This window comes from Onychostruthus taczanowskii, unplaced genomic scaffold (assembly GCF_017590055.1).
Source record: "Onychostruthus taczanowskii isolate IOZ18803 unplaced genomic scaffold, ASM1759005v1 scaffold9, whole genome shotgun sequence".
In the NCBI taxonomy this organism is placed as follows: Eukaryota; Metazoa; Chordata; class Aves; order Passeriformes; family Passeridae; genus Onychostruthus; species Onychostruthus taczanowskii.
Window position 1 is genome coordinate 10,923,114 of NW_024506993.1, and position 14,931 is coordinate 10,938,044.

Genomic DNA, 14,931 nt, shown 5'->3' on the forward strand with positions numbered 1-14,931 from the left:
GGAGATGTTTAGAGCCTGTTGAAAATGTTGCGGACATTGCCAAGGTGGATTTACTTACTGTTTGCAGTATACCAACATCCAAGAAGGTAAAACTAGGGAAAATCATTGACTTTGAAACCTGGGAGCATTGGTTCTACTGTTGTGGTGGCAGCTTGGTACAACAGGACTCACTGACAGGAACGAAGTTGGGACACACTGTGTGACTGGGAAATGTGGAATGAATGTGGGAAAATGGATCCCAAGGAAGACTTGTCTCCTATGAAGATTGCAATTTGACTAACAGATACCACAGCTCTCAAAAACACTTCTCAGAAGAAACCACCATGCAAAACAAGACAGCAAACCCAGCCAGTACAACAGAGGAGCTTTTGTTACCTTATGAGCTGCACTAACACAGCGCTGATATTCCTTTGCCAGCTCCGAGCATTTGAGCACTTCACGTTTGTTTTCTTGGTAGCACTTCATGATTTCAGACTGCAGATTTGCACAGATAGGATCAGCATTCCTCCTCCTGCAGGGAAAACAAGCACAGAATGATGTGTGAAGAGGAGTTTTCAACCACTTACTACCACTTTGCCAGCAATACACATACTAATTTTATGCTGGAGTCATGTAGTCCTAATAGAGAAACTGGTGGGAGCACCAATCACCAAAGTGGGTCAAATGACCAGCAGGGTATTTCAATTGAAAAATCCAGGGTACTTAGTAAAAAAAGGAACATGATCTTTCTTAGCTGGTGTAGAAGGCTGTTTCACCCTTATATAAAACACCATCTCTCCTCTGCAGTCAGGAGGAAAAAAATCCCCAAGTCCAAGAGTTTCAATGATTTTCTCAACTCATACTGGAAATCTTTGGTAGAACTCAAGAATCGTGGCTGGGCCTGCACTAGATCTGTAACAGCCTGACAAGGAACTGAGCAGACTTGTTGAATGAGCCACCTCAATCTATTGAATTCTCATCTATTGAAACACTACAAGAAACCCAGCATGGTTGGAAGCACTGCAATTCTCCTAGTGACTGGGAAAGAACCCAGAATAATAGCAAGACCAGATATCTGCTTCTTTGTATTCCTGCAGAAATTAGTATTCATACTCAGTAAATGGCATTGACAGCTACCCAGGAACAATTAAGGATGATGTTCTTTTACTCTAATGTGCATGTGTACATATGGCATATCATCAGCAACAGTACCAATAAAGGGGAAGGTCGTTGTAAAACAATCCCAGCAACAATGGCACAAACACAGTAATGACAGTGACATCAGCTGCACAGACAGGCAGACACAAATTGCAGGCATTCACAGCACCATGGCCATGGTATGTTTTACCAGAGAATAACAGAACATATGCTTAGGTGTAGCAATCCTCAGATGTCGTCTCCTAAACCATAAATCCATTTAATTCCTTGCATTTCCTGCTCCAATATGCTTAGAGATCTGTGCCCAAATATCAAACACACCTCTTCCTTCCAAAGCACTTGATGCTACAGGCAGATATTAATGCCATGCTATGATGTATTCATTTCCACAGTAACAACAGGCACTCATTCAGCAAAAGGGCTTCATAGCAAGGCAGAGAGAGGGAAAACATGACCTGTCCCTGGGCACGTCACAGTCTCTCAGGTGGAAGAGACTTCTAAGGAACAGGAAATCTTAAACCAAGATCATCTAAATGCTTTTGGAGAGCTCAGATATGAGTTTCCAAATTATGCACATCTGTAAAGTGCTCAGCAAAGAAGTGGAAGCACCAAAAGAAGAACAGTTTTGTCTTTTCCCTATCAGCAACCTAGGTGCACTCTGCCAATAATTTGGTTGAGCTATACTCTAATTAATACTTCTTCAGTCCTCAGTCATACTGCCAACATACATGGACAGAGTAGGAATTTATCAGTATGACAGCCACACTAGAAGACTGAGATTTGGATCAGAAACCAGCAAGGATACTATACAGACTTCTTTTTCTACCTCTTCACTAATCTTACAGCTTTTACAAGAAACTTATTCCATGTACAGTCCCCAAGGGTTAGTGTTCATTTTTAATTTCTATGTTATACAGCAAATCACCTTTAAAGCCTCGAAAATCCATATTCTAAAAAAAAAAAAAATCTTCAAATTTTGGGATAGAAAAGAACCCAGAGAGAGCTTCAGAAACTCATAATGTTGGCATTTTGCTTTGTCACTAACTTTAATATCACTCTAATCAAATCAGTGAGACTGTGGAAATTATACCAAACAATACCAGGTCAGGAAATACCACCAAATCCCTCAATTCATTGAAAAAGTTAAGACTTTTAAAATTAGTTTTTTTTAAACTCAGTGATGTTAAACCGAAGGGCATTTTGTAATTTTCGTATAGAAACCCAGAAGAGCTAAAAGGTACAGCACACCACAAACCAGTTTGTATTCATCTGAACTGAGCATGGTACAAACATCTTAAAAATATTTAGAGGTTGTCATTGTCAGCAGGGAGAGCTACAGAAATTGTTTTGCTTTAGATCACTGTCCTTCCTATGGTATCAGTCTTCACTACCTAAAATAATTATGAAGTCAGTAATAACTAACTATTAGTTATTAGCCACCTGTGGGCTCAGACAGTGCTGCAAAGTCTGTGGCCCTCTTCCTTAACAGATCCCTTGGTCCTCAGCCCACAGGGCTATTTAAAAGCCACACAGTGGTGAGCAAGAAGCCACAAAAAAAGAGTATTGTTGCCTAAAGCCTAGCAGAGGCAGGGGATCAATCAGCACAGACCAGCATGCATTGCCCAGCAAGTATTTAAACCAGCATTCCTACACACCACTTCCCACAACACAGGGAGGATTTATTTGGTACCGTGTACCCAAAATCATAACAAGATTATTCTCCTTTATTTCTTCAAAACAAAACCTCAAGCAGTGGTTACGCATCAATTGCGCCAGCTTCTCAAAACAGATTTAGAGACGCTAATCAACAAATAGCAAAGTTGGTTTAGGTAATTATCAATACAAGTTACTGTGGAATCTGAGAGTACACAAGTTATCCACATCCAGCAGATTAGTTCTGGTACCCATCTGGACTGGAAGGAGGTACCTGAAGTGCTCTGGTGAACAGCTGCCTGAGATGCTTTCCTCCCTGCACAGCAATCCCAATGCCTGCCTGAATCAAGGGGGTGCCACTCTCCTGCTCACATTAACACTCAGCTTCAGGTTGCAGCATTTGCACACTGGGGAAACTGCAGCCCTGTACACATACAACAGCTGCACCTTACAGGTGTCTGACTTTCCTCGTGCATATCTGAGACAAAAAGGAATTAAACCAGCAGCATCCAACGACAAACACATCCTGTGGTATGCAATGACATTGTGGGTTGAGTTCCAAAGGAGGTGGATTTTCATCAACCATCTCCCTTCACCCTCAGCCTGGCTCAAGGCTGTTGGCACTAACTGATCTTTAGGAAAATTCATCTTCTGGACACCCGATCACACTGCTCCTGATGCGTCATTGAGGGTTTTACTATTATTTCTCACATGAGAGAAAAGGAAAACGGTGGAAAAGGGATGAGGTTTGTATATACAACTAGCAGAAGCCTTGTATGCTTTGACCTTTCTCCTAAAGTGGGTCAAAGTTTCAAGCATATGCCTCCACCAAATGAGGTAGACATTTGGCCTCTGTCTGAAATAAAATATGCTGCAACTGCTACAACTATTATCAAAACAGATGTAAGAGCCTCATTTACAGCAGCTAGGAAAAAGGCAGGAGAGAAAGGCTGGGCTGGGAAGTGATAGCACAACATCTGCAGATGGAAATATGGAACAAGCTCTTACAATACTTTGGAAATAAATACATGCAGGACATACAGAACATGAAAGATTAAATCAATAAAACACACTCTCATCTGCTTAAAGGAGAAGGAAAGGAGAAAAGATGACAGGTTGGAAAAAGTAAAAGATGGGTTTAGAAAAAAAATTCATTAGTAGTGCCGCCGCTATCACAGAGAGGAAAGAAACCTTTGCCTTGTCAGTGTGCAATGGACAGGAGGGCTACATACACATGAAATCCATGATTTCAGAACTTCCTCTCCCCCTCCTGTGGAGAGATTTAAATCAGGTCTTTGTCTAGAAAAGAAGGGAGAGGTTTTCTTAAAATGAAACAAAGGGCATCCTTCTCTCTACTATCCCTTGAGGTAAGACAGAATGAGCACAATCTTGCTGCATTTTGACACCGAGAGTTACCAAATCCTTTCTATCACTGCATATTCCCCTTACTTTATTTAATAAATGAAATCTCATCAACTTATCCTTCTTCTATTATCACTGCTGACATCAATCTGATAATATTGGCTTGGCGTGGAATCGTGCTATTATATGTCCTCTTGATATTTAATTTAAGAGAAACGTCTGCAGTGGGGTGAATATGTGAAGCAAGCTTTTTATTACTGGCAGCAGTAAGGACGCTGGGAGTGAATTAGACATTCGTCTTAGTCAGGGCCAATCTAGTGGCTCAGAAGAGGTTTTCTTCTTAACCCTCTCCTAACTGTTCAACAGAGGCAGGTAACAGCTGCTTCAGTCAATAACTGCATTCATTTGTCTTGGCAAATTCATTCCTACACGGATATAAACCCTACGAAGAAGTACAAAGTGTCTGGGAGGTTAAAGCAAGGTACTTTGAGAATTTCTATCATAAGCACTGCACTAGAAGGAAAAGTGCCAGTCTCAATGTCCATCAATTAATCAAGAAGCAACAGTTTCCAAAGACAAATACCCAAACTCACTGCAGAAAGCAATTAAGGCCATATCATCAGGATACAGACCCAGAGACAGAAGGTTTCAAACACAACACTATGGCTACTACGCAGGTGCTGCTGACAGGTTCCCTTCTTGAAAGGATTATAGACTCAGTATTGGAAAGCAAGGGAAAGCTGGAAAAGGTCTATGTATTTGTACTTGGTCCTTCCACGCAGCTGAAGATCAGAGTACCCAAGCAGAGATGCACGTTCAGTGCTTTAGGAATTGGCAGCTCTTTAGCCTAGTGCAAAATCAGTAACTCCACAGTGAGTAACACACCATCACTTGGCTTTACTGGGAAGAACAGCAATTCCAGATGGAGTTAAGAGCAAGATCTTCTTTTTACATTTTACTCTGGGAAACCATTCAAGCTGAACAAAAAGTCTCAAGACAGAGGCTGATGGTTTCTAAACTCAGACACTTTGATACCTCTGCTCAGAAACTGATAAACAAGGACACAGAGGGTCCCCCATATAAGCCAACTTAAAAGTAGCTGGCTCCAGCACACAGCTGCAAGCAGCAACCAAAATGGGCCAGGAATCTGGAATTTCTTGTGGGCCACAAAATCCAGTAACTGGATTAGCTGCTTTCTGCTGCATTATTTGACTACGACCAGTGTCTGAACCAACTTGAGCAAACCACATTAGTCACCACAGTCACTGGAGCAGAAACAGCCCCAGACACCAGCAATAGGGTGCATGGGCAGCACTGCCAGTAAATCCTAGGGCACACAGCAGCAGTTTCTGCATGTTGGGAAGGAATCAGATATGTTGTATAGCTGCTTAGTACGTTTATGTATCCAGGGTCCATTACACACGTTTCAGACTAAGCTCAGTGATGCTTTGGTCACATAATGTGGTGTGCTGCCAGGCTGCACTGTACATATATAAAACCCAATAGGTGGTTAACTGACCTGTAAAACTGCATCCTCCCTTGGGTAGCAGTTGGCTCTGACGGCTTCTCTAACATGTCAGAAAGAATGACTCCAGACAGATGCAATACACAGCACATAGAAAGGTTTCATTCTCTCTCATTATTGCATCCTTGACATTTACAGCAGAAAATTAAACACAATTGAAGCATTTCATTCACATATAACAAACTCATCAGCACAGAACAAACAGCCAGGCAAGCTAACTTTCAGCACAGGATGATGCACTATCACAAAACACTGTGCCCTCACTACAAGCTATGGGATTCCCTGATCCTGCACGTCAGCTTGATAACGTGGTTTGAATGGAAGAGGTAAGAGCTGTGTTACAGCTGCGTGGCAAGGGAAATAAGTGATGGAAGAAGCTTAATAGATTATCCAAATGTCTACTAAAAAATCAGTAATGTTTAAGCTACATAACCTAGCACAGTGTAAACAAACTACATGTCTCATGAGGCTAAACTAATATGATCAGGAAGGAAGTATTTCTGATCAGCCTCAAGTATCCAAAACACTGCTCATCAGGCTTTGCCACTGATCCAGGTAGACTAGAAAGCTTGCAGAAGTAACATACAGTTTAGAGCAAGAGGGGACAGACTAAAAGAAAAGGTGAAACCTCATGACAATTTTCAGAAGAACAGGGGTGCTAACCCCAAATTTCAGCTGAAGCTGCTGTATTCCTGTCTAAATCCTTCTCACAGGCCTTGTCACACTGTCAGCAGCACACTCCTGCACACCTGCAGTTATTTCCCCTCTCTCTTTCTCCCCTTGACAGCTGCATTTTAATAACAGGTCACCCCACTCTGTTTTTCTATACATTGTTCATGAAGTGCTAAATGAATGAATATTTTAAAGTACTGTGAGTTTCTGGGTGACTCTGTGATCCTACAAAATTTGTCACTCAAGTACTTCCCAATCTCAATTCCTGTTTTGACAGTTTGTTTGAAACTGCCACCCAATTCCCCACTGGAGTTCATGAACTCACTGCACCCTTGTTTTTCCCAGCACAGATACCTCCTTTCCTTCGACCACAGATAGGCAGAAGCTGTTCTGAAATCTTCTTCTGTGTAAGTAATTAGATTCTATTCTGAGAACAAAAGTTACCACAGAAGTCCAAGTATCAAGTGTCAGCCACTTGCTGTGTAACTGTACTGCATTCAGTAGAAACAGCCTGCCCCAACCACATTTCATTCACCAAACAAAAAAAAAAAAAAAGAAACATACAAAAAACCCAAACTCTAGAACATACAGATTGATGTCGGAAGTGACTAAAATCTAGCAGTTTTCTGTAACAACTCCTAATTTTGGAAATCAACATCAACTTCTTCATTTCCATCATGAAATTGATGCAAAGAGATTGTGTGACCCATGCAATGCTGGTTGCAGCTCTCCACCCGACTTACTCCAGTGTGTCACCTCCCCTGTCCTCCTACATGCTTTATCCCACACACAAGTGGTCATTTCCCATTGGATCAATGGGTCATCCTGAAAGACTTTCACTTATACTTCATTGTGTTCTGCCAAGTGCAGTTTCAACCAAATTTAACTGGCTTCATTAGGCCCCATAAGCTGCAGGCACTGGGGCTGTGGTGGTGGGCTGTGGGTCTCTGGGGTAGCAGAAGGGTAGCAATAAGAAAAAACTGAACTAAAACACATAAAATAATATTATCCTTATCCTACTGAACCTGCAAATGCAATAACTAATCACCCTTATTAGCATTTTGCATGGCAGATGGCAAGCGGTTTAGAATAATGAGAGACTTTTCCCCACAAGTGGATAATTCCAATGTACATTTGGATGTAAATTCTTCACTGATTCTGATGGTAGAATACTGAGCTATGAGAAAATGCCAGTTTGGAAGATGAAAGGAAAACTACTGCCTCTTCTTTCACTTGCCAAGAGATACAGAAGTTAACAGAACTGGATCTCCTGCCCACAAAGCCATGCACCATTTTTTCCCAAAGATGCCAAGCTACTAAAAGTTGACTAGCAAAGATGAAGAGCCTAAAGTTAGCAGCAAAACAGTCTCTGGAAGCCAAGCAGGAATGAGTCAGAATCTTGTTGCTGGAAGGAGTTCTCTGAATCAGAAAGGAAGCTGGCTCAGCTCCCACAAGGCAGAAAAGCAATATAGCAAGCAATAACTGAATCTGAAAACAACACACAGCCCAACAAGTGACCCGAATAGGGATTTTCTTTCTTCAGATAAAAAACATCATCTAAAAACTGGTAAAGATCTCAGGTCAGGAAGGGAAGGCATGCAGCCTGTAGAAGATATGCAGCACAAGCCCTAAGAATATATGGGTTGTGACAGTGCTATAATGTCTGGGAATTAGTTGGGGAACTGTTGGTCTATTAAATACCTTCCTCAAAAGTTTTCTAAAGAAGGTAACTGAAGATGTGATATGCTGATTTCATTTAACCACAAGACATGAAGGGCAGCAGGTTCAGTAAATGTCTCCTGTGTGAGATGATCTTATAATGTCATACTGCAAATGAAATGTTCTTTTTTTAAAAGAAAATCCTGACTACCCATTTGAACAGCAGTTACTTTTCCAAAATGCCACTGAGTAGTGCACTAGGTTCCTACAGTTTACTTCATGCTACACAAAGGGATGGACAAAAATATGAGTCCATTATTATATTCTGCACTGACAGAGTGGCACATCCTGCTAAAGATGCCAAAATAAATTTAGAGAGGAGATTGAAGCTGCTGGTGCTAAAGTTCAGGTGGGATCTGAAGCTAAACATTCACTTTATTTAAAAAAATCCCTTGCTTCTGCCCACATTCCCTAAACATCAAAACCACAGTGCCCCCTTTTACCAAGCTGTGCAATTCTGAACACTGACTCAGCAAAGATCCCCATGAAGCAGCTACTCATCCCTCAGAGAACATCAATAATGGTGCTTTCAAAGCAAGCACACACAAAAAGTCTTACAAGTCTGTTTTTGGGGGGAGACTGGGGTTTTTTTGTTTGTTTGTTTCTGGTTTTACATGAATATTGTAAACTAAGATGTCCTCAGAAAACAGAAAAAAAAAAAACTTTATAGAAAATTATTTAGGTAAAAAAGTCTGCAGAACTGCACATGAAGCATCTCAGGTGCCTCCTGATGCTGCTCAAGTGTGCTGCTGGTGGCCCTTGCAGTCAGCTCAACACTGACCAGCTCTCTCCAAGGAAACAATAATCATCCCTGAACAAGTGCTCCTGCCTTCCAAATGCCAGTTTTTTGGGTCAAATTAGTTTGAATTGCAGTTGGTATGGTATGTATATATCCCAGACATGCAACTGCCAGGACTAACAAGAAAAATGCAAAAATCACACAAATAAATAAGTAATAAATCAAAGTTATTGAAGCCAAATTTGATAGCTGAGATAGTTTTTCTCTATAAGGGAGAAAAGGACTTCAATCTTATCAGCTCAGCACTAAACATCAACTTCCTCTGTGCAGATGCATCACCATGATCCAAGGTGTCCATAGCAGTCCTGCCACAGTCCTTATTTCCTCAGAAGACAAAAATATAAAAGCTCTGACCTATATAACAAACTATTTCCTCAAATTTCCCCCACTGGTACTTGCCTTTGGTGCCTTCTTCCATCCCTCCGAGATTTCAGGAGAAGACTGACTCAACAGCAAGGACACAGAGTGTATAATCCAGAATCAGGAATACAATTACTGCTCAAAATAGCAACGTTGCCCTTGAAATCAGTTGCAACTGAATTAATGACCAGATTGTTAGAGTGTTACCTCAATGTTGCCTCAGGCTGCTAATTAGCAAACAAGTCATTAATTCACTGGTAACAAGTGGTTTCTCAGGCATTATTGCTTCTGACATCTTTAATTCACCACTCTTTATGGAAAGCTTCCCCAGACAACTTTAACCTCAGTCCTTTACAGATCAGCCCCATGCCATTACCACCAGCACACTACACCACACACACATTGAAGACAGGCAGAAAAACACAGCAGAAATAGGCTAAGCTGGGTCATTAATTAATATTCATGACACCTTTCCCAACTCAAGCCAAGGGAAGGCCAAACGCACAAAAAAATTCTGGATTTTGGTGTGGATCTGCCATTATTTGTAAATACATATTAAGATACTATGAAACCTGGAGAAACCTTGCTTTCACCATGGTACACATTGGAATATGCAATTCCCAATCTGAGGGCAGAGATCTGCTTCTATTTTCACTGTATTCTCCACAATAAAGAGCTGTGAACTGAAATATTTCATGTCCTCTGATGCACGAAGTATGACTGGGGTTTGTTTTAACAGCTGCACAAATATCCATGCTTTTGAAAACAATCTGGATTTGGCCTGCCAACAAACCCTGATCTAAGGGCTTTATAAAGGCAACATTACTACAGAAAACAAGTGCTTTTAATGCAAAAATCGACAGTAACAGAAACATCCCTAACAGACTACATGGAGTTTTTGGCACTTCTTCCTTTGCTATTCGAATCCTTGCTATTCAGAACTTATTTTATAAATGCCCAAGTTCTACCAAGGTAGCGGTGAAGAAACACTCCTGCACTTTTGAAGAGACACCAGTTTTTCAGCACTAACAGATTTGCAACCTCAGTACATTGGACTCATCTCTCATCATGCATGAGAGGAAACACAATACTGTGAGCATTAGATTGAATGTTACTCATTTTACTAACTGGGCAAAACAAAAATCTTATTTAGAAGCAGCATCTTAGTAATCCTCAAGAACTGAACTCCAGAAAGAACATTCAACAACTTGGATAAAGCACACAATCTAATAAATTTTCAAGATTTAAAATTTGGTTCAAAAAAAGCATAGTCTGGCCTAATTGGAAAATTTATGCAAATCCACTGCACATATTCAACTTCTATTTCCACATACCATATTCCTAAAGCAGTAGGGGAATATATGTTGCTAGGAAATCAATGCACTGGTACAAGTAGTCAGTTAACAATAAGCCTTCCAGAATTCATAAGGAAAATGTTTACATCCTAAGGTAACAAGTGAAAAACTGTGAAGCAGAACTGAAAGTGATCAGAAACTTTTTCTTTCAGTAAAATGCACACCAGGTAAAATGACACAAAGTCAAAATCTACCCATATACTTTTACCATCTTCTGAAATAAATTTGAGGAAATTCATGCATTATAATCTCTTAGAGAATATTTTAATTTCCTACTAAGAGGAACTTTATAAAAGTGAGAAACAAAAAAGCTTTGACTAATAACCCATCTCTTCATTTGAAGATTATGAAACAGATTCAGTGCAGACAGAAGAAGGAACAACTAGCACAAACCAAGCACCAAGGGAAGAATAGGACTGGGATGAAGTCAAATAATTTTGTGGAAAGTATCATCATTGCAGGGCACAAAAGGACTATGTTGAGGTAAGGCTATGGATAAGCTTTCAGCAATAATCAATCTCTTACTCCTGAAAACTCTTAAATCCCTGTTGGAGAGGTTCTTAATTTCAACACTAAATTAATCATTTATCTAATCTAATGATAGGAGAAATCCCAGAGCAATTTTGTTTGAAAACTATGATGTCTTTACCCTTCTCCTTTGGCTTCACAACTGTCCATATAATAACTGTTTCAGACCTTGTCTCCTGGGCACAGTCCTCTGTTGAAATACCCAAAGCCTCATAGCAGACTTCAAGATTAACAAACTCAATATAAACTCACATAACTATTTTATAAACTTTCCATATCTACATAAAGAAACAAAAAAGGTAGTTTCTCTAGGTTCCAGTTAATCTTGCCATTGTAACAGAGAGGCCATCAGCCTCATAAAATCTTGTGTAATTCAATAAAACCTTTATTTCCATGAGTACCAAAAGCAAGCCACACATTCCCTGTTGCCAGCAGACAATCCATCTATGACCCTTCTTGCCCCAGCCCCACTGAGTCAGTGTGGTTTTCTACTCCACGTTCAGCCAGGAGGATACTTACTACTTGCTGGTTTCTCTAACATAGTCACTTTAAATACTCATGTCCATTAAGTTTAAAGATCTTAGGACCATTAAATGACACTCTCACACAGTAGATCCTACATGGAGTAAATCTCTTTAGCAGCTTCTCTGCTGGAAAGCTGCCCTGGATTCTCCACCAGGATAAGATCAACTGGCATTCTTTATGCACTCCTTGATAACAGCACAAAGCATATGCAGTCCTCTCAGCACAACATGCAAAGCAACAGTCAGTAAGCAGCTTCAAAAACAGTTCTGAAAACTATAGGGAGATCTCAGAGGGAAACTCAGCTTCAGAACAACTTTATCTTTTAACAGCTTCCTAATCCCCTCACCCAGCTCCTGCAGCCTTACCTTGTAGGTCACACCCTCACCCAGGCCAATTCTTGCATCAAAAAGTAGCAACTACAAAAATAAATAATTTTTTTAAAAAGTGATAAGACAACCTTCAAAAAGAAAATAAATCACAAAAAACCCAAACAAAACAAAAAAAAAACAACCCCAAACCAGCATATTGAGGATAAATCTAGAGTGCTGCACTAAGCCATAACCTCTTTACTGATGTTTTTTTCCTTCCCCTTAACAGATTCAGGGACTGTAATAACATTTAATCCTCAGAAGCTAATCTAAATGTAACACTCAAAAGAAGACAAAGACAACGCAACAGAAAGAAAATTTGGCCACTGCCTTTTGGGAGTGCTGCTTTATCCCTGGAGCGAGTGCATTAATACAGCTTGGAATGAAATGCCATTTTATTCTCTGTAGCAGGGAGGGGATTAGCAAGTTGTCTTCTCTAAACCCAGTCTGAGTCATGGCTCTATGAACACTGAGAAAAGGATGTGGAATGAAGGGAAGGGTGGGGAGCACTGGCTTTTTATTTACACGCGGCTTCCTTTGTGGGTGGTTACTGATGTGCGCAGTTTGCTAAACAGGGAAAGAAGGCAGGGGAAGTTCTAGGTCCCCTGACTTTAATTCTGTTGGTTAACAAAAGAGAAAAATAATAATGCACCAATTATAACAACATAGTTGAGACAATATGTCCATGGCAACTGTCCAATTCACCATAGCACGGAAGCAACAAGGGCAAGTTGCTGAAGGTGCTGAAAGCTGTGCTCAGTGGTATCTTGTTCCTAGGATCTTTTTCCTGGGAGGAAATAAAACAGGTTGTACAGAGCCCAGAACAAAGGAGAAGGAGACACTCAGATAGGAAGTATGTGGAGACAAGAGCAGGCTGGCTTCAGGTGAAGAGATGAGGAACAAAGTCCATTGCACAAGTCAGGCCATGCAGGCATCAAGCCTTGTAGCGGAAACCCAGAGCTAATGACTGTGTCAGTGATTTAATATGAAGCTCAGCACTAAGTACTTCACTTCTGTTTTTACACAAAGGCAGATAGGAAGGTTGACTTGCCTACCTCACAGGCATGCTGTGAAGGGTCACTGGTGGAAAGGTGTACAATATTCCTAAATCCTGCAATGCTTAACAATCACTAAGGAATGGAAACAGTCCATGGAATGCTTGGACTTTGACCATTTGTGCAGAGGTGTAAGTGTTGATAAAAGAATTACCAAAGTCATTAAACGCCAAGACAACACTGGGGGGTTTTTTCAGATATTTCTTCTCTTTGCTTCGACACGGACTCTGAAAAACAGGGTGCTCACTGTGGAAAGAGCCCCAGCCCTATTTCCCTTTTCCTCCATCAGCTCTGCTGATACAGAGTGGCAGAGTACAAATACAGGGTAGACTGGTGTCACAAGGCACAAGTGCCAGGGCAGGTCTTCACAGTGTAACAGGGATAACTGAAGCTCAGGAAGAGACACTATGGTGAAGGAAAGGGACTCTCTGCAGCTGGAGAAAGCGCCACTCCTGGTTTCCTTTCCTTAAGGAGATATCATAATCCAGCACCAGAAACAGGCAGGCCTGTACTTCATTCATCCTTTGGCTAATATTCCATTTCACATAATTTTGCAGGAGTGTCAGTTTTTTCCTGCAAACCAAAGAACTAGATCTGCAGAAATCAGTCTAACCTATCTTAGCACCAACTGTGCTTGTATCTGTAATATGAAAGTGCAAAACAGTATAAGCAAACTATTCTTTCCAGTGAAGTCACAGGATTTTGTAGGTTATTAAAATAAACAGACTGTAGAAAGACTTGACTGTAGGATGCCTAAGAAGAGAACCTCACAACACACAGACTGCAAGTCCTACCAGTTGAGCATGAATGCCAGTGTAGGAAGGAACCCTCCCCTGACCCTGTCCCGGCCTATCATGACCCAGGTGTGAGGCACAAGAACACTTCAGGAGTGTTTGTACAATGTGTTGCACGCAAAGCAACAATCTGAAATGGGTCACTGCATGCTGATGGAAGTGACACACTGCAGGCTAATGGGGGAAAGCAATGATTCTTCCTGCAGGTACAATTATCAAAGGGCATTATCAGTCCCAGATCATGAACTCCAAAGCTCAGCTCAGTGCAATCCTGGCTTACTGCTGGCAATTTCTACTATGAAGGACTAGAATGCATGATATTCAACTTCACCCTCAGTTTCACTCGTGCCACTCATCTTGTCCCTTTTCAAAACACCCCCAGCCATGTTATTTTTTCACACAAAATTCTCATTAGGGCAGGTGTCTCTTTTTTCTGCAAAGAAGACAGCCCAAGGAATCTGTTCCTTTATAATGGCTCAAGTTCATATTGCTATCAAATTCAAGAGCACTGTACAATAAGGCCAGAAGCCAGGGACTGTTAGATGATAAAGGCTCAAAGAAAAGGGGAAGAAACCCTTAAGAGACCACAAGCACACACTCTGAATCTTGAAAGAAATAATTCATTAGCATTTGTGTTGGTCTCTGCCACTAACCTTTGCAATAAATGGTTGCATTCCTGAGTTTCCTACATTATCAGCCTCCGTTTCCACAAGAAACAGAACAGACCAAAGGAAACTGAAACATCAGGAACCAACCTTCAGACTACCTATAAAAAATAAGGTAGTTACAGTCTGTACTAGTAAGTGAAGAACACAATCCCAGGTCCCAGTCACTTCCATTACCAAGTCACAAGGATAAATCAACACTACACAAGTCCACAACTGATAACACATTTGCAGAACAAATCCAAGAAAAGATTCCATTGATCAAAGACAATAAGAAAGTTATGTCCTATGAATTTTTAAAATTTTATTTTAAAAGAGAATTTAAAATTCTGCTATGGAAAACAGGATGGAAATGCAAGCAATGTGTTAGCTGCTTTGTTTTGGCTTCTTTAGCAACTTATTGCTTGACTGTCC

General features: G+C 40.7%; 1 protein-coding gene across 1 annotated transcript in view; it reads right to left on the minus strand.

Annotated features, from left to right (window-relative positions):
• The window catches only part of CHCHD6 (coiled-coil-helix-coiled-coil-helix domain containing 6), a 109,817-nt gene that overhangs the window by 36,349 nt on the left and 58,537 nt on the right, over window positions 1-14,931 (minus strand). The window contains exon 7 of the mRNA XM_041425828.1: window positions 376-511. Within this exon, the coding sequence (XP_041281762.1) occupies window positions 376-511 (136 nt within the window). The remainder of the gene's footprint in view (window positions 1-375; window positions 512-14,931) is intronic.